The following is a 19,779-nucleotide window of genomic DNA, read 5'->3' as shown; positions in this document are numbered from 1 at the left end:
GTTTCCACCAAATCACAGCACTAGATTTTTCAGGAGTGGGAGTAGAAATACATTCTAACTACTTTATACTCTAAGGCCAAACTTCAATACCGTAATGCAGGCAGTGTCCCAACAACAGCTCAGAGGTGTTTTGAGCTGTCCTTATGTATCTGTGAGTCTAACTAAGAAGAGAATTTAAGTAATGGACATTTCCAGGGAACATGTGTTCCCACAGTGTTGTTTTCTTGCCTGTGGGTTGCTCTGATTCCTGATTTACACACACTTTTGACCTCCTGCGGCCCCACTGATCATCCTCTGAGTCTTGCTATCAGGCCCTTCAACCATCCATGTAAACCAGTACAGAATCATGCACCTCTACTCTCACACAAGGCCAAGAGGTGCTTCTCCTCCTGCTGACTGTGAATACCTCAGCAGGTCAGCCACAACAAGGCAGATGATGGTAGCAAGGGCACTGCCAATTTTCTTAAAGCCTTAGAATGGACCCTAAGACTGTAAAGTGCTACAGAACATCTTAGGACCAGATCACCTACAGTCCCTGCCTTGAAGTCTGTGGGCAGAGTTACACAATTTCTGATGAGATCACCTCCCACCCTGGATACATATGTGGGAATGAAGGGGAGGCAGCTCTCCTGGTTTCCAGTCCCAGCACCTCCTTGCAGCTAGCCAGCCTTTATTAGTTTATTTTGCACAGCATTTGGGCAAATCCTAATCAAAATTGGTTTGCCTTGCAGCTGGGCTGGAGCCATTGCTTGAGCAGTTCTGCTTTTGGGTCTCACCAGTTAGTCCTGGTCCCTAATTCATCAATTATTTCTCTCTTTGTGTCTCAAAGGGGAGGAATCTTCAAGTCGTGTTTAAAGCTTTCTCTCCTCCTTCATCACTTCTGCTTCTACATGTAGGTCACTTAACTCTTTATATGCTGTGATGTGTTAGTTCCTAGATCTCGGCAAAAACCCCCAGCATGTTTATGGGGGTGAAGTCAGCTAAGGTACTATCTTCTCCCACAGAGGCATGATAGGTTCTAGGTCATTGTTTTGGTTTTTTTTCTATTCAGCTATTACTTTTTCCACCCTGTTCTTTTTAAACAGAGACCATTTACTAAGTAAGTTAGGTGATTTCTGTTTTTGTGTTTTCTAATTTTTTTTCAGAATGGACACTTCTATAGGTTTTCTAATCAGAAATCAGACCACGGTGCAGTAAATTTAAGGGGATTTTGCAGCAGTTATACCTTTCCCAGTCATCTTTTGCAGCCCCTGAAAAATAATGTATGACTCACCAATAAACTCTATTAGAAAAATAAAACTGATTTTGATGGAACTATTCATACGCAATCCCATACACATCAATAAACTATTTTCTGATGCAGTCACATCAAATAACCCATTATACCTCAATATTCTGCACCCTTCATACAGAAATCTTTACAGGGTGGGTAACAGTGCTATTTAGAATAGAAGAAACCCTCTGCCTCCACAGAATATAAAAGCCTTTCTCCCTGCTCCAGCTACCAGCTTGGCCTTCCAGCTCAAGCAGTTACAGGTCAGTTGGAGCTCTGGGGCAAAAGGTTCTAGGTTCTAAGCACTTTAGCTGTCTTCATGGGTGTTGGTCCCTGGACCTGATCACCTCCATGCCTGAGAAGCCTTGCAGAAATAAAAAGTAGTGCCCATACTTCTAAGGAAAGGCACTGATGAGCAGCATTTCCCAGCAGCCAGATTGCCCAGCCAAGAAGCAAGAGAGGAGCAATGTATTCCAGTCAGCTACTCATCTGTTGGAAGAAATTCATTAATAGTACCTGTAGTAGTAAAGGGGGAAAATGGACTCTTTTGAAGGAAGCAACTGGCAGATTAAAGAATGTGAGACAAAGGTTTTACTTCCCTCTGCCAGGAGCAGTAGAGAGTATCCCAGCTGTTTGAGAAGCTGCTCTGTTGAAGGCTTTCACTGGTTTGGCTTTAAATTTCACTGGCTTAGGTCCTTCTGCCCCAGATTTTTCCCTATATCTCACTTCTGGGAAGCTTTACCTAGCCTAAAAATTTCTCTTTAAAATATTCTCCTGCTACTTTTGCAACTTCTAATGGTTGCTTCGCTTTCTTAGAGATTTCTTTTCAGCTTTGATTTTTTTCTCTTTGAACAGTTTGGAAACTATTATTTTGTCCCCCTGAGATTTGACACAGTGCAGGTGGGAGGATGGATTGTAGATTGAGAGCTTCATATTTCTGTTCTGACAATCTGGGTGATTACAGAGCCCAGCAATAACCCCCACATAATGTAACCAGCAAAGAGGTTGTTTTCACAGTACACCAGTTTCCAATGCACTGTCTCAGTAGTAGTGTAAGCTTCAAGTGGGTGTAAAAGTGACCTGGGGTGTAGCAACTATGTCAAAGCCAGGAGATTCCTTGTGGTGGATACTGCAGGGTATCAATGAGGCAACTTTCTGCTCATTCTCCTGCATTCTCACAGCCTGCGCAGTCTGTGGATGCACAGATGGTGCAGAGGAGGAATGAGAGGACAAACCTTACTCAGGCAACCCATGCATGCTTCTCTCCCCCTTCCAAATCTGAAAATGATTCTTTGAAAAAGAAAAGGCTCCTCTGCTTTGAATTCCCTCCAGTTTGTCTATTTGTATAATAAAACACCTTTGTATTCTTGAAATAATATGTAAAAGGTTGCAGTATTTATATCTGTGAGCATGTCTGGCAAGTTTCCTTGAGATAAATGTCATCTCAGATGTACATAATGTTTAGCTCGGCTGCTGGACAGCAAAGTGTGTCCTGCCAGCAAGGTCAGTCAGAATGTAGAATAGTTTGCTTAGTTAGGTAATTTAGGGTCAAGTCTCTGTAGTTATCTGCCCTATGGGATTAATTTATGGTTGCACCGTGGCAAACTTGGAACAGTGTTGTCTAATATGAAATTCTTCTGCTGTATAAATATTTATTGAGCATTATATATGTAATTATGAATATAATATCATTATAAATATAATTATTTTTGTCCTCTCTGTATTGATTTTCTTCTTTGGGCTAAACTGCATTAAAAAGGGGCCTTTTCTGTTTGGTTGGAACAGTTATCATTGCCACAGAACTGACAGTTGATTGTACAGCAGGCAATACAAAATTTCCCCTTCCATTACACAGCTACACAAATCACACTATAAGACTTTGCCTTTGTTTTCAGGAGGAGAAAGAATCTCCACTGGTGTGCATCTCCGCTGATGCACATAGCAATGGCAACATGCTAGAGCTTCTCTGTGGTTAGCATGAGGTTTAAAGTAGAGAATAATTCCTGATAGGAATATGCTTACCCATAAAAATGTGCAAGAGCGTGAGATGAAGGATAGTTATTCATTTAAGGTCGATAGCACAGTATTTGGAAATGTGTAGTCTCAAAGGTGTCTCTTCTCTGTGTGTCTCTCTGTAGTTGTTTCATTTTGCTGTCCCTCCACTTCTCACCTGTATGGACAGCAATATTTCCATTATCCACTTAGCTTGAGGCTAAGAATGCATTTGACACTAACACAGGCAATTTTTTTTCTAAGTCTCTACATAATGCCATAAAAATAATAATGAAAACTTTACAACATTAAGGCTCTTTCCAGAGGATGTCCCTAAAGCTGAATACTTGAACAGTAAAAGCCAGCACAGTTAGAGTTGCCTGGTAAAGCTTAATTTGGTATGCATATGTGTGGGCTTATTACTAAAACCACCTACAGAGTCTTGGCAAGGTGCTTTGAGTGGCTGTTTATGGGCTTCTATAACAACTTTTTTTTTTCTATGTGAAACAGCAAGAGGAAAGAAAAAAGACAATCACCTAGTCACTTTTTTGCTGTGCTCAGCTAACCATAGAATCAGAGCAGATGTCATCTTGCTTAAAATGAAGACCAGATATAGTCCTTGGAAGGCAAGAATCTCTCCGATGGCTGTTTTTGCCTCCAGTGTCATTTCCTTTGGGAACAGGTTTTACTTTCAGAGTCCCCCATCAGATACTGTGGAAAACTTCCCTGTCAGCAGTTGCCAGGTATACTGTGATGTTTCCTGTTTTATTTGTTTGTAAACAGTTTCTTTTGCACCTTAAAGCAGTTGAGATCAATCAAGTTCTTCTTCAGTCAGCAGCATAACTTGCTGAAATTAAGTCAGCCACTCCAAAGGGTATTGCAGCCCACCTCCTGTTCTCTTGTTCAGACAGACTTGTATTTAGAAATGCAATAATTCAAGCATCGGTATTCACAGAGTAAATCTTTAAAATCATGCTCTCAGTTGTGGATGGCTTTTCAGGGACAGCACCTCAGTCCTGCTCAGTGAATTGGCACGTTTTCCACAGCGTATTCTCTCCTTGCTGCTATGGGCAAGGCACTGGGCCCACCCCTTTTTAAAGTATCGAACCCGAGACCAGAAATAAGTATTTCACATCTCTAATGCTTTTCTGTGGTACCTGATCATTTTGCCCCAGTCTTAAACCTGAGGACTGTTGGATCTGTGGTCCTTATCCAGCCTTTGACTCTTTATGTTCTCAAGCAACTTCAAGTTGTGCCAGTGGAGGTTTGAAATAAATATTAGGAAAAATGTCTTCATAGAAAGGTTTATCAAGCATTGGAAAAAGGCTTCCTGGGAAAGTGGCTGAGTCACCACCCCTGGAGGTATTTGAAATGTGAACACTGTGATACTTAGGGACATGGTTTAATTGTGGGCTTGGCTGTGTCAGGTTAATGGTTTGGCTTGATGATCTTAAAGGTATTTTCCAACCTAGATGATTCCATGATTCTTTGTCTTCTGAACCCTGTCTCCATTTGACTCTTTGAGACATTTTCATCTTAGCAAGACCTTTCCTTGCGTCACCTGCTCCCTGCAGCCAGCAGAAGTCCCTTGGACACAAGAGAGCTCATGTTGCAATGCTCAGCTGCTGGAAGTCACAAAGAACAAGTTCAGGAAGAAATCTCCATACACTCCAGCAAGTCTGTGCTGGGGCACACTCTGTACTGAATAAATCTCTTCTCAGATTTTAGTTGCCAGCTGACTCTCTGTTAAGGATGTGAAATTGATTTTTTTAAAGAATGTTTGTAACAGCCAAAAACTGGAAAAATTTCACTCAGCTTATAAAAAGGGAAACATCAAAGCCAAGAAGGACAACCTGACAAAAATCCTTACAAAGCAAGGAGGTGCTAGGTCTTTTCAAGAAAACATTTGCTACAAAAGGTTTTTTTAATCTGAGCAAAATATTCTTGTGCTATTATTTATAGAAGCAATTGGGCTGTTTGAACTGCATTCCCTGTGTTCCCTGCCCCTTCTTTCTCCAGTAGAATAACTCTACCCGAGGCTGATATTCAGTATGGCTATTTTCTGCTCAGACAATTCAGGATTTTATGATGGAATCACCAGCACAGTAGTACTTGTAGCGCAGAAGCAGCTTTGTGTACACAATGCACATACAGTGGCAGAGGGATTTGATGGATAACAATGCTGCTGTAACAACATGATTTTATTTTTAATTTTAAGTACTGGACTCCTTTGGTTTCTTAGCCTTTGGGCTGCATTTGTTATGTGCACCAGATGTTTGTTACATTCTTGATGGTTAGGCCTTGGCATGATTTAAATGGCAGCTGAGATTATCTCACGGTCTCCTGACTTCAAGATTTTAATAAAAACAGCAAATAAATAAAACCTGAGAGTCAGCCATGGGAAACAGCAAAACAGCTCTTATCACTGTAGCATGCCAGTCCCTTGGGTATGCATAGCAGAGTGCAGACTGTCAAGAACTAATTAGCCACAGCCTGGAGCTCCTCAGATCAGACCATTCTGTGTCATTGACATCATTACTTGCAAATACTTGGAAAACCATACTGGTGCTGAAAGCATCTTCAGTGATCCTGCAAGTTCTGAGGGATGTGCTTTATGGTATCAGTTCTGCAGCATTCCTGACCTTTCTTCCCCTCATGGAGGGGCTGGATTGGATACTAAATATATCAAATTGTCCAAAACTTTAAGGCTACCATGAGAGTAGGCAAAACTGCTTCAAACAGAAGCTTTCCTAAAGTGAAGCCTAAAGTGGAAAAGACATCTTGATAACTCAGGACAGATTAGACCAGCAGATTCATATAAATACTCCCAAATCAAGTGTTTCAGGGCTTTGCAATATACTTGCATTATCCACAATAGAAATTTCAGCTGAAACACAGTTCCAGAACGCAAAATAACTTTGTGCATAGACAAACATGCAATCACAGAATTCAGAATAAGAAACCCTAAAACATGTAAGTAATCTAAACATGTTGCTTCATGAGAAATGTATAAAATTGAGATGGAATGGTCTGGCCTGTTGCATAATGATGTTATTCAAAACTTTGTCTTTATTAAAATTTACAGAAAAATACATCAAACATGAAAGAATACAATGCACCAAGAAAAGATACCATACTGGCAGTGAAAAACAGTGTTCTATAGAAAATATCAACTATATTAAGAGATTCTTCCCAAGTCCAGTGAAGATGAGTTTTTTTGTCCTGTTGGAAAATTTTTTCATCCATTAAGCAGTCAGGGTTCTAATGAGCCAATCTCCTGTTTGTAACCACAGATGAGTACAGAAAACCTACCTTCTACAAATTACTCAGCTAAATAAACAGAGGCCCTGTTGGCAGCAGCCTCCTTTCCGTGCATGAGAAGGTAATAGAGACCAACAGCAAGCATTGGAGCATTAATCCATGTCTGACTGTAGTTCAATAATAATTTGTGCTGGCTGTTTTCCTTGACTTTATTAAATAACATCATTAGATATTTCTGGTTTTAAATTTGGTGCATCAAAAAAAAAAAAAAGCAGATGTGGAGGATAAATAATTCTGATTATATATTTGTATGCAAACAGTTCATCAGTGTGCTCCATATAATGACTTCCCACAGATTTTGAGATGTGGAAGAGAATCTGCTTTGCATAATCTTTTGCCTGTAAACTGTAACTGGGTATTTATCACACTTCTTTTTCCAAGAAATGTTGTAACTGAAACACAAGGACAAATGTGTCATTTGACCTGTCAGCAGCTCAGATTCATGATCTTGACATTCTAAACTCTGCTTGTTTCAAAGCAAGAAGGCAGTCTGAGATGAGTAGTGAAGCAGGACATTTTCTTCTTAATCTCAGGCAGCTAATACTTTTTTTTTATGCCCTGAATACCTTTTTATCCAGTTGCAGCTCACCTCTTCTGGAAAAAGGGGAGTGGGGAGAGAAACTTTCTGCTCAGGAACCAGCTCATATTTTTCAAGCCTGTCGTTTTTCTCTCTGAGCCTATTGTGCATTTTAAAGAGGAAGTCAGGTACTTTACGAAAAAAGAAATGTTCTCCTTTGTTAAGAGCTACACTGCCTTCTGGGAGAAATGAAGGCCTGGCATCCTCATAAAAAGATTTCTGCAATGTAAAACAGAGTCTCTTTTCTTCCATATGGGGAAGTGATCAAGTTTTTCCGCTACCAGCCAAGTTGCAAAAGTAAAAGGATGGAAATCATCCTTGCTTAGCTCATCTCAGTCGGCATCCAGTACTTTTCAGCTGACAAAACATAGTGGGAGGAACCCACTCAACCAATGAAAGGGAATTACCTTCTCCTTTGGGTCCCTCACACTCCAGGTATTGAGCAGAGTTGTCAGAGGAGCAGAGCATCCACAGCACTTGCTGGCTCCCTATGGATTTGCATGTCCCAGATCTCTTAAAATTTTTATCTTAAATTAATGTTTGCTTTTACAGGCTGGAAGGTGTTGAACAGCTTTGTCTACTATCAGAATACAAGGACAGTCCTGGGATGCTCCTACACATTACTCAGAGAAGCCCTGGGAGTGCTATGCAAAGGATGCGAAGAGCTGTGCCTTCCTGCTCTTGGGCTGATGAGAAGACATGAAGTATGGCCCTGCTCTCACTGCAGGAGGGTGGACAGAGGCATCCACTGTCTGACAAGATCACGTCTCTACACTATGACCCTAATTCTGAGCCTGCAGAGGGACAGGTGATAACTGCCTTTCCTTAAGGAAAGCATCCAGGCAGAATATCAGGCAAAGATAAGTGGAGAGAAATAGTCATATTTTGTGATTAAGTCCTTACCAACTGGTGCTTTGAACTACCTTAGCCAAAGCACTGGGACATATCTTCTGGGAGCAAGAGGTAGAATTGCTTATTGTAATTTTTTCTGTTGTTCCCTCCACCTTTTTTGATATAATTGCCCTTGAGCAGTGCTCTCACTGCTCAACATAACAAGAAGGGAAATGAAACTTTGGCACTACTATGTTCAAAATAAAATGTGAGGCAGCCATCAGAGCACCTCAGCTGGCAGGGACAGTAGGGGAGCACCTGCCTGGAATTGACACCAAGGACAAGAAAATTTCAGTATTTGCTGGAGACATGATCTCAGTTAGCTGGCTCTCAGGTGTCAGTTACGTGCACACATCCTCTCAGGAGCAAGAAGTGAGATGAAAGGGAGAGAGAATGCCTTGAGAGAGCCAAGCAGAGTGTTAACAGCTATGTAAGATGTACTAGTAGAAAGTGTGCGAAACCAGGCCCCTTCTGCAGCCTTGTATCCCCAGAAAGACTGAAATTATAACCATTAAACCAAAGTTTGGAAACATTTTATGAGGGAAAATAACCTCTAACAACTACACAGGAGCACTACAGTTCTGAAAACCACACACATTTAAAACTGGTTTTATGTTTATAGGGGAAGGTAGAAATAGTTTCAAGCAATATTTGCTTTGCATTTAGAAGATACAGAAATTAGTCTACTGGTGGTGTTGTAATGTTTGTATGCTTCTGACTCATATAGTCAGGATTTACCCATAAGCAGCAGGAAAAAGGGCATTTGATGAAGCAGTGGGTTAACTAAATCTAATGTGATTTGGCCAACAAGGCCTGAAAATGTCCTAATGGTCACTCAGTGATCACAAAGCACACAGACACAAGATAAGAAGGGGTTGCTCTTGCAATGGGCCAAGCCCAGCGGGCTGGTAGGGGTGGTACAGATAACACTCAGTTGTGTTCCCACAGAAGCTTTATTGAGTATTTGGATACAGGAGTCACCACTTGTCTGCAAGCAGAAGGATCAGATTTTTCCATGGCAATTTCTTCCATGAACTAAGTTCTAGAGAACTAGGAGGAATTGTTCTATTGCACCAAGCACCTTGTGTTTCCATAAGTCAATTTTCAGTGGAAGTATCAGCATTCCCTTTATATTTAAAGGGAATATAATATATTTTATATTCCCTTTTACATTTTGAACTGCTGACTGTAATGAGGGCAGCTTTAACCATTCAATAGAGGTCCATCTACTGCAACAGTGTCTCTACCTAGTCCTCTAGGTAGATAATAGATCTCTGGAATCAGAAGAGCTATATGACTTGATCCAAGCTCTTCTCCCTTCCGGCCTGGGAAAAGGAAGCCAAACCAAGATTTTATGCTGCAATCCAGATAACCTGTTTCAGTTTGACTTGGGTCACATATGAACAATTTTTCAGATCTTTGTCCCAGCAACCTTTAGAACAACCTAGACCAATGTGGTTTTGAAGTAAAAAAAAATAAATTTGGGCTTTCAACTAGGGTAGAAGAATACAAGAGATGTGAACATATGGACAACACACTCTAGGTCAAACCCTCACCAGGCCAAATATTCCCATAACCCTACAATAATAAAATTATTATTATAATTAAGGGCTAATTTAAGGAATGTACAGTATTTACAGCCATTAAAACTAGACAGAGATACTAAATAATAGGGGATATAAAGCAAAGGGATATTAGGACAGAGCTAGGAGGAGGTTCCCGGGCTCTTTCCTATTGTACTATTGTTTCCTCTGATACCTTGAATAGCGAATGCCATTCAGGGCCTACCTAGATGTTCCCATGATAAGAATCCCTGGAGAGAGGCTATCTCTAGCACAAGGCTAGAGAAATGTTATCATCTTGTTCCACTCAAAGTCTACAGCATCTTAAAAGTAAGCCCATAGCAGCTGATGGGGCTGTTTCCCAGCTTAGCAGGAGTCAATAATGCTCTCTGCTCCCATGGGTGTGGGAACTAGTCAAAAGCACTTGTCTTACATTACATGAATGAATCTCAGAAGAGTGGAGTCCTTCCTGAAACATCAGAACAAGTCAAATTCAGTCCTCAGGCCAGTTCACTTCAGTTCAGGTATGAGCTGAGACCAACTAATGTCTGTTCCTAAGTTTTCATCCTCAAGACCAGGAAAGCTGATATCTAGAAGGATTTTGCTGAGACTGTCATTCATGGTGTCCAGGATAAGGCCCTCCATGAGTGACCGGTTTTCAGTAAAGCCAGAGGCTGTCAGCTCAACAGAGGATTGCTTGGAAGTGTCACGAATAAACGCTGGAGAGCTCGTGAGGGGCACAAGGACCATGTCACTGGATTCTGTATTGAGCAGTTCTCGAGGAGAATCAAAGAGAGGATTTTTAAGGGGTGTGCTGTTAAAACCCAGCAAGTCCTGGTTGTCCTGGAGGGGTGTGAATGGCAACTGAAGGGTTTTCACTGGACTGAAGTCCAGCTCATGACTTCCCTTGGCTAAGGAAGCAGACTTCCAGGGGTCGAGGACCTCTAGTGAAGGAGTAGTAGTGGCTGAGACTTTGCTGGGAGTGGAAGAAACGGGCAATTTGCTGAAGATGTCTTTGACTGGTGTTTTAAAGGCTCCCTCTTCTCCCTGTGAGCAGTTGAGCTGTGATATGTTCTCAAGGGGCTGGTTTTCCTGGGGGAAGGGACGGTCCGCCCCTAATCGGAAAGGGTCAAAGCCACTGCTTTCTGGCAAAACAAGGACAGGCTCTTCTGAAGAAGGCAGTGCTAAGCGTTGTTTCCTTCTGGACCTGCCCACTTCCCGTCTTTCCCTCCTCTTTATAACTAAAGAGTCAGAAACTGCCTTAGATGGGGACTTCAGTGTGGTGAACTGTTTCCTCTCCTTTGTGGATGAGTCTGGGAGGAACAAGCTTGGCTCTTCTTTGACCGTTACGGTTGAGGCAAATGGGGACAGCCAGGGATCCAGCTGAGAGCCTTCTTCCTCCTTTACACAGGCACCCTCCGGGAAAGAAGACAATTCCTCACCAGGCTGGGAGCTGTTCTCCTGTACGGAATGGGTTGGGGAAAATAAACCTGCATCACATTGACCTTCCTCCTTGACAGCAGCTGTGGGTAAAGGGGGTGACTCTTCTGCAGACAGTGACATCTACAGTGAAACACAGGTGACATGCAGTCAGTAAGCAAGGATCTAAGCTACCCAAAAATCCAAATAACAGCAGAAAGAAAAGAAAGACTGGCATTTAAGATCAGCAGAAAGGGTAAGAGGAAGATATTCAGGAAGCAGTACTTATAACAGACTGAGATTGATCTCTGTGAAGTTGACAAAAAGAAGCCTAAGGATCACATGGGAAGGATTCTAGCTAAGTGACGAAGTCATACCCTTCAGAGCACTCCTGCTCTGAGGAACTTCTGGGAGTACAGGCAGAAGGGAGCTGAATATTTCTGGAAAAAATATAGCCCCTTTGATTTTTTTCTTACATTATCTAAATGGGAATAACAAAATGAATGAGGACAGCTTTCCCAGAAACCAAGGAAAAGGAAGAGAAAAAAATGAGGTTATCAAAAGAAAAAGAGCACAGGAGAAAGATAAATCATAGCTGGAGAGAACATAAAGCAGCAGGCATACAAAGGAAAATAGGATTATGGTTAGATGGGATGGAAGAAGCTAAAGCTTTACACTGTCTAAGCATACAAGAGCAGTCAGTGAGATACCAAGAAAAAGATCTGTTTAATAGCTGTTTTTCTTGAGCCCAGAATAACTGTGAGCTTCACAGAATTAGCAAACAGCAGATACGGAAATCCTCTGGGAAGAGACTACATGAAATATATACCCTTTCAGAAGTTCCTTATTGTTACTTGTCTATAGAGCTATCAAAAATATGAATGTTTTAGGATCAGAACAAAGCCATTCCTCACATTCTTCTTTCTTCACATCCCAGCAGTAAAGAAAAATCGTCTTGACCAAGCCATAGAGCCCTTTCCTCTAGTGAATTATAGAAATATCCTTAGAGCAAATAAACTAGCAGGTAGTAGTCAGCCTAGAGACAGTAAAGGATAGCAAGGATTATCACTAGCTAGTTCCTTGATAGGAGCTTGGAGTTTTAGAGCACCTAAGTAAAGATGCACAAAGGAACCATACAAAGAAAAGGTTCATTGAAGGCAAGAGAGATAAAAAAAAGTAAACAAAAAATCCAAACAAACACACCCCTCCTTAAAAAAATTCCCACATCTTCCTTAGCCACTTCCTCACCTCCCTTATAAAAAAAAAAAAAAAAAAAAAAAAAAAAAAAAAAAAAAAAAAAAAAAAAAAAAAAAAAAAAAAAAAAAAAAAAAAAAAAAAAAAAAAGGGGAAAAAACCCACACTAACCCCCCTGAAAACTCCTTGGAAAGCAAGAAACCAACCTTTGGAGCAATGCACACACGCTTATTGCTCTGCAAAGTCTCCGAGCTGTTAAGGGATGCTCCCTGTGCCATGGACAGAGGAACCTTCATAGAAGGCTGCAAGACAAGAGGCTGACTCAAAGGAAACTGGATTGGAACCAGGTAGGAGTTGACACGAGGAAGCAAAGGCTTCATCTTTCGGCCTGGAAGGGAAAAGAAGGGACTCACTTTTGCCTGTTCTCCACTGCTACCTCTTGAAATCCAGGCACCTTACAGAAAGTCCTTCTAGACATCCCAAAAGAAACATTTGATCAGATCACTTGCCTTCTCTGCTAATTTTAAGGATACAAATACTAAGCCAGAAGCCTCATGAACAAGAAAATAGCCTTTCATGCAGATCCGACCCCTCAGGTTTGGACTCTCACCCCATTTGAGTCCCCAGTGCCCACCATCTCACCATCACATCCCCTCAGACACAACAACACTGCTTTCCATTTCAAACCTGACAGTAAGGAGCATAAAAGCTGGCAAACATGGACACTCCATTTGTATTCCTAAAGAAATCTGTGAGAATGCCCCAGATTTATTGGATTGATTCTCTTTGACCTAGACTGCTGGGGACACTTACGTGAATTCTGGGGTTCAGTTTTGCTTCCCATGTTCTTCAGAGGATCTGGAAGACGATTCTTTTGTTGCTGCAGTCATTGTGAGATAAGTAAGAGGAGAAGGAGAAAAGACAGAGATTAAAAGAAAAGAATCCACATTTATTCTGCTGCCTCACTGAGAACTGTGAAACCAGAGGTCTGTGCTGGACTAATGCAAAGAGAGCAGCTGTTAGCACCCAGCACTCAGGCTGGCTCTAGGTCTGTGCCACTTGCTGGTTTGCAGCCATGCCATCCCAAAGCCAGCTGCCCACCAAAAGCTGTGTAGAAAGAGAGATGACATGACAGAGCTGCTCCAGCTGCAGACTCTACTGCAGAAGTGAGCTGGTTTCAGCACCCTCAGTGCCTAAGGAACAATGAATAGGATAGCTTTACTGTATATTGGATGTCTATACAAACCATAGACCAGATAGGTGTTCAAATGGAATAGCAGAGGCAACAATGGGATAAGAATTCTGAGCAGATGGAAAGAAGGCCAAGGTTGTAGCTGTGACAGAAAAGTGTTTGACTGGATGTTTACAAATTCTTCACTGTTAAAACAGCTGAATGCAAGAGCAACAGCAAACAGGTTCATCCTTCCAAGAGTCACTCACAATGCAGTGGGTTCCAAAACGAAAAAGGAGCACAGAGAGATCCTATTCTCTCTGGATCTGAGCCCCAGAACATATTGGAACTGTTGCCATGGAGATGATTTTACCAGAAATCTGTTTGAGCTTGTTCTCTGAAGCCTATTGGTGTCCATTGCAGCCTACTTCAGCAGTAGACTTCCAAGTTGTTCAAAGCTCCAGCTTTACCGGCTCGAGAGACTGTACCATCTGAAGGCAGTCAAACACTGGCTAGACCCCTCTCCCCACAAAGGGTAAGCATGGAGCTGTATGAGTAGATGCAGCAGTGACCCAGTCCCCCTCCCCAAGCCTGTTGTCCTTTCCTTCAGTGACTGGCAAGAAGAGAACACAAGATCAAGCCCCAAGCCAGATGGTTATTCTTACTGATTCAGAGTACTCAGGCGATGTTGGTGACCCCAAGTCCAGCGGCTGGTGGCAGAAGGCATTGAGCAGGAAAAAAATTCAAGATGAAGTTATCAACCAAAGAGGGAGACAAATGGGACATTTTAAACTTGTACAATCGGAGCAAACAAAAGTTAATTCTACCCACCCACAGCTGAAAACACAAGAGTCTAAACACACCTATACCAGACTCCCAAACTCTATTTCCCTAACAAAATCTTCCTAAAATACCTATTTGGGCTAGGACAATTCCATCCTAACCGACTTATCAAACAGCATAGAACACCTGGTTGGCCTCAGTGGAAGTCTTCTCATTAGGAACTTAAATCAGGCCCATGGAAAGAAGCTGAACAACCCGACTATTATATTTGGCACAGCACATGAAGAATAAACACATCCCACAGAAGCTCCAGATCAAAAGCACAGCCACAGCACCTTTTCTTTCTAATGCAGAGCTTGTCTATTTGTCAAGTGAAGTGACTGAATCCAGCTTCTACAAAGAGGCTGATGTCAAAGAAGCTTGACCTTACAGTTAAAATAAAGTGCATCAGGCTAGTGTGGCATTTAGAAACTGGATAGCCTGTCCTATTTTCTTTGCATGAGGCAACTCACCTTAAATACCTGGTCCAATGTTAGGCAACGGTTTGCATCAGGGTGAATAGTCCAGAAGGAGATTTTACCATTGGCAGATGTCTCACGGACAAACATATCATGAAGGGACAGGTTGTGCCGGATGGAGTTCTGAGGAGAAAGGAGTGAGGGGGAGGTTGAAAAGCAGTAATTTTGTTATCAGCACAGCAAGGCCTACCTCAAACATGGCTGCCCTAGCAGAGGGATTACATTCCAAAGTGCAGACAACACCAAACTTTCAGGTTCACAGCGTACCCAGCCAACCCTGGCATCAGTCTCTTATTCTATGTACTCTTGACATCCCTATTCTCACTCCAGTGATCAAATATCCCATCATCTTGTTTAAGTAGGATGAGGCAAGAGAAACAAGAAGTGGTACAGTGAACATCTAGAGTGAGAGTGTATTTGGGGTGGAATGTTTAAATGAGCTTCCATCTTGCTTTGCAGGCTGGGGAACAACTTTTCATTTTGATCCAGAAGGCATGTAACATCACCCACAGCAACTTGAGGGCCTGCTTGTTACCTTCCAACCTGGCTTAGCTACATGTTTAAAATAAGGGAAATGATCCTCAATCCAGGTATAGATGTCCTTCAGGGTCATGCGCTTCTTCTCCGTGCTGTTGATGGCAAACTGGATCATGGCCATGTAGGAGTAAGGAGGTCGTTCTGACACCGAATCTTGCCATGAGGAGGACTCAGCAGCAGTAGGAACAGCAGCAGCAGCAGCTTCCTCTTCAGTCTGAAAGACAGAAGAGGTGATACATGAATGTTCATGAAGCTGACAAGAAGGCACACGGAACACCCCTGGATCCTCTGGGTTCTGCTACTCATATCAGTAAAAGTCAAACTCATGTTACTTAGAGATAGCCGTACTTAATCCTTGCAAGTATTCTGATCTATATAGATTACGTCCTTATCAAAAGTTTTAGCACAGTCTTGTATTCTCCTACTTACCTTGACTCTTTCCCGCAGAGGCATTTGATTCTCCTTCTCTATGTCTTCCTTCACAGAAGAGGGATTTAGCCCATCAGATCTCATCTTCCCCAGCCACTGGATGTTGGTGAGGCTGTTGTCTAACACAGAGCTCATTGTCTCGCCACTGCCTGTTGGGATAACAAGCCCACATAACAATCACAGAATAATTTAGGCTAAAAGAGTTCTCCTAGACCATCAAGTCCAATCTGTGACCAAACACCACTTTATCAACAAGACCATGGCACTGACTGCAGCATCCAGTTGTTTCTTGACCATCTCTAGGGATGGTGATTCCAAGCCTCCCTGGACAGTCTGTTCCAGTGCTTGACAACCCTTTTAGGGAAGAAATTCTTAATGATGTCCAATCTGAACTTTCCTTGGCACAGCTTGAGGCTATGCCCTTTTGTCCTGTCATTTGTTGCCTAGGAGAAGAAGGCAACCCCCATTGCTCTACAGCCTCCTTTGAGGCAGTTATAGAGAGTGACAAGCTCCCCATGAGCCTCCTTTTCTCCAGGCTGAACAGCCCCAGCTCCCTCAGTTCTTCCTCACCAGACTTGTGCTCCAGACTCTTCACCAGCTCTGTTGTCCTTCTCTGGACAGGCTCCAGCACCTCAATGTCTTTCCTGTCATGAGTGGCCCAAAACTGAAAACAGAACTCAAGGTGTGACCTCACCAATGCCAAGTACAGGTTGACAATCTCTGCCCTGGTCCTGCTGGACACATTATTGCTGGTACAGGCCAGGATGCCACTGGCCTTCTTGGCCACCTGGACACACACTGGCTTGTGTTCAGCTGCTGTTGACCAGTACCCCCAGGTCTTTTCCTGCTGGGCAGTTTTCCACACACTCTTCCCCCAGCTTGTAGCACTGCCTGGGGTTGTTGCAATGCAACTGCAGGACCTGGTATCTGGCCTTATTAAACATCCTGCAATTGGCCTTGATCCAGCTGGTCCAGATCCCTCTGCAGAGCCCTCCTGCCCTCCAGCAGATCCACACTCCCATCCAACTTGGTGTCATTTGTGAATTCATAGAGGATGCCCTCGATCCCCTGATCCAGATCATCGATATCCAGAGTGAACAGGACTGGCCCCAACCCTGAGCCCTGGGGAACCTCACCAGTGACTTGTCACCAGTCAGATGCAGCACACTTCAGCATCCCTCTCTGGGCCCAGCCATCGAGCCACTTTCAACCCAGGGAAGAGTGAACCTTACTAAGCCATGGGCTGCCAGCTTTTCCAGAATAATGCTGTGGGAGATAATGTCAAAGGCTTTACTGAAGCCCAGAAAGGTTACAGGCACAGCCTTCCCCTCATCATAACTCTGCTTTCTCACAGGTAACCCTGCTACCCCTTCATCTCAGCTGTCAAAAGGAAGGCACCAGTCACACTTCTAAAAGATGGTATTGCAACACTAATATTGTGGAAGGAATTCACCTTGAATTCCTGATTTCATGTGTAGTTGCCCAGTTTCTGAAAAGAGCTGCAGCCTTAAAAACACTCAAACCAGACTATTGTCAATCAAAGCAGGAAAATGTTGATCTAGTAGTTCAAGAAATAGAAAGACAGCACAAAACTTAAGTTAGCAGCTCAGATGTTTTCCACCAAAAAAATATGTCCACTATAATCCTTCAGATTTCACTACATATGCAAAGCTATGCAGATTAGAATCCAATCCATAGGTATTTTGTAATTAATAAAACATTAATAATTACTGCAAATCAAGAAGCAAGTACTGCACTTCTTGCCCCATTTCACATCTCTTTGGCTGTCACGACAAAAAAAAAAACAACAAAAAACCACGTAAAGGCTACATACTGTTGGTCTCCTGTTCCTGTCCAACCACAGGATCAACTCCTGAATGCCAGAGCCCTGTACTGCCTGCAAGACCAGGTGTCTGTGCAACATTCTTCTCTCTTTCTTGACTAACTGCAGCCTTGATGGCTGCACTGGCTTTCTTCTCTGATGGGAGATGCTGCGATGGTGCTGGACCTGCTGCACGGGATGTGCCCCCACTGCTAATGAGAATGAACTTGTTGGGTCCATTGTTGCCACACTCTTTTCCTTTTGCTGTCAATGCCTCTATGATGCTCTGGATATCAGCATTTGTAGGGATGGCCACCACCTGTGTGTTGGGCATTGTAGGATGGTCAATTATCTTTATTCCTGCTGGGAATTTCTGCAGGCCACAGTCCCTTTTGTCTCTGGGCTGTCTGTTGTGTTGGTCTTCCTGCCTGTGCTCCTGCTTCGGAGCCTTTTCATCCTGACCTCTGTTCTCATCTCTTGCTGAAGTACTGGATTCATCATTCTGTGGGAGGGTCAGTTTTCGTCTTTTGAGAATTAAGGGCCTGCGAGGGCTGGTCCTCATTATTGGTCTATACTGTCACTCTCCATTGAAAGGGAGAGGAACAAATCCTGCAAAACAAAAGGTACAACATAAAGGGTGCAGCAAATCATCTCAAGACCTCCCACAGAGCAGACATTCTCAGCAGTTGCTACAAAGCTGGAAACACAAAAGGAAAATTAAAATTGAAAGCACTTAATAAGGCTGACAAGGCTACTGAAAAATCGTACTGTATCTCTCTAACCCACACCTTGTGTAAACAGGATGGGAGAGAGATTTGCAGAGTAGATAACTTGCATCATAAAGTACATGAGCAAAATGTGTACGTACTTTACAGAAAGACTTAGCTACAGTGTAACTTGACCAGCATCAGCCAGCAAGCTGGAGAGAAGGTAGAATATAGAAATAGCTGTGCTGATTCTTATAGTTGATTGCTCTAAGCAGCAGATTACACAACCTGTGTGAAAAGGGAATTTACAGATGGTTTAAGATCTGGGAAACAGAGATTACCCTGAGCACTACAAAGGCACACAATAAATCTGTAAGGTATGCACACAATAAATGCAGCAGAAATAAGGTGTTTTAAGATACACATCAAGTAAATGTGCTACTAATTCCTTTTGCAGATTTGTTAAGAACCATGTAAATTCATCATTGGGCAGCATACAATTTAGATGTCCAACTTTTGGACAAGAGGTGGTTTAGACTATAAAGCTGGAAGCAGAGGAAATAAAATTCAGAGATACTGCTTCCAGGGTAAGATGCCATGAGAATACTGCTAATAATGCTATCAGGAATTCGGTGGACCCTGTGCCTTTCTGCAAACTATACCAGAACAATATACAAATTGTACTTATTTTTTATCATTAGAGATGTCAAGCAGAACAGAAAGACATACCAAGAAAAAAGAGGCCTTTTGCTTTGGTAGATTTGACAGGGTCAGCAAGGAAACGAGAAAATTCTCAGTAAGAATCCCTACATTGATACAAAGCAGAGTCCAGCAGATAACAAGCTCAGCTGATGGCCTATGTACAGGGAGCAGACAGCCCGGCGATCATTCCACGCGGGCTCTGGCACCCGGCACAAGCATGGCCCTTTGCGGTCTGCTCCACCCCCTTGAGGAGAGACAGCTCCAAAAGAAGAACCGTGAGCCAGCCTCCCACAGGCTGCGTTCCTGCGAGCAGGAACAGGAGCGCGTCACTTCCCAAGGAGGCCTCGATCTGCTACCCCCGTACAGGCCCGGGAGCACCGCCGTGTACGCGCGGCCCCGAGGGGGCAGGGAGGGCAGCGCCAAAGCGCTCCCAGCTCCCCTTCTTCACCCACTCCAGCCCCTGCGCTGCCGCCCTGGCCGGCAAGTTCACCTGCTCCCGCGGGGCCTTCCACCCCGGGCCGGGCCTAGGCGCTGCCCTCTCCCGCCCGCACGGCGGCCTTAGCGCGGCCCTCTGAGGGATGCCGACCCTTGCCAGAGCCCTGGAGGATGGTGGTGGGCTCGGGTCGCGACTCACCAGCTGCCAGGCCGGGGCAGGGCCGATGCAGGGCGGCGGCGGCCCCGGCGCTCCCGGAGCGGCCCCGGTTTGAATTTGGCGCCCGGCGCAGCGCTGGCCCAGTCACGTGCTGGCCTGCGCCAGTGAGCGGCGACGGGGGCGGAGCCGGACAGGTCGGGCCAATCGGCGCGCAGGGGCGGGGCCGCGCGGGCCGGGCCAATCGGCGGCGGCGGCGGGGGATACGGATGTGCGGGCGGGACAGAGGCCG

General features: G+C 43.6%; 1 protein-coding gene across 3 annotated transcripts; it reads right to left on the bottom strand.

The window, feature by feature from the left end:
- Positions 1-9,010: 9,010 nt before the first annotated feature.
- On the bottom strand, positions 9,011-19,641 carry FOXM1 (forkhead box M1). Of its 3 annotated transcripts, none has more exons than XM_038157999.1 (9): positions 19,533-19,641; positions 17,502-18,098; positions 15,668-15,816; positions 15,237-15,452; positions 14,696-14,824; positions 14,066-14,110; positions 13,043-13,109; positions 12,436-12,617; positions 9,011-11,179 (listed from the first exon to the last, which is right to left on the bottom strand). In XM_038157999.1, the coding sequence occupies exons 2-9, from the start codon at positions 18,049-18,051 to the stop codon at positions 10,127-10,129; spliced, it is 2,391 nt and encodes a 796-aa protein (XP_038013927.1). In that variant the 5' UTR covers positions 18,052-18,098; positions 19,533-19,641; the 3' UTR covers positions 9,011-10,126. The 3 variants fall into 3 exon arrangements, with proteins under 3 accessions (XP_038013927.1, XP_038013945.1, XP_038013937.1); XM_038158017.1 differs by having other exon boundaries at positions 9,011-11,077; XM_038158009.1 differs by lacking the exon at positions 19,533-19,641 and adding an exon at positions 19,389-19,505.
- Positions 19,642-19,779: the final 138 nt, after the last annotated feature.

This window comes from Motacilla alba, chromosome 1 (assembly GCF_015832195.1).
Source record: "Motacilla alba alba isolate MOTALB_02 chromosome 1, Motacilla_alba_V1.0_pri, whole genome shotgun sequence".
NCBI lineage: Eukaryota > Metazoa > Chordata > Aves > Passeriformes > Motacillidae > Motacilla > Motacilla alba.
The sequence above is the reverse complement of the archived record's forward strand: the minus strand, read 5'-3'. Positions and strand labels throughout refer to the sequence as shown.

Excerpts from the sequence above, each read along its gene's own strand:
- FOXM1 (XM_038157999.1), bottom strand. The coding sequence starts at position 18,051 with ATGAGGACCAGCCCTCGCAGGCCCTTAATTCTCAAAAGACGAAAACTG. Across the intron at positions 15,817-17,501 it reads ACAGGAACAGGAGACCAACA|GCAGTGGCGAGACAATGAGC; the intron begins GTATGTAGCCTT and ends TTATCCCAACAG. Across the intron at positions 14,825-15,236 it reads TAGCTAAGCCAGGTTGGAAG|AACTCCATCCGGCACAACCT; the intron begins GTAACAAGCAGG and ends CTTTCTCCTCAG.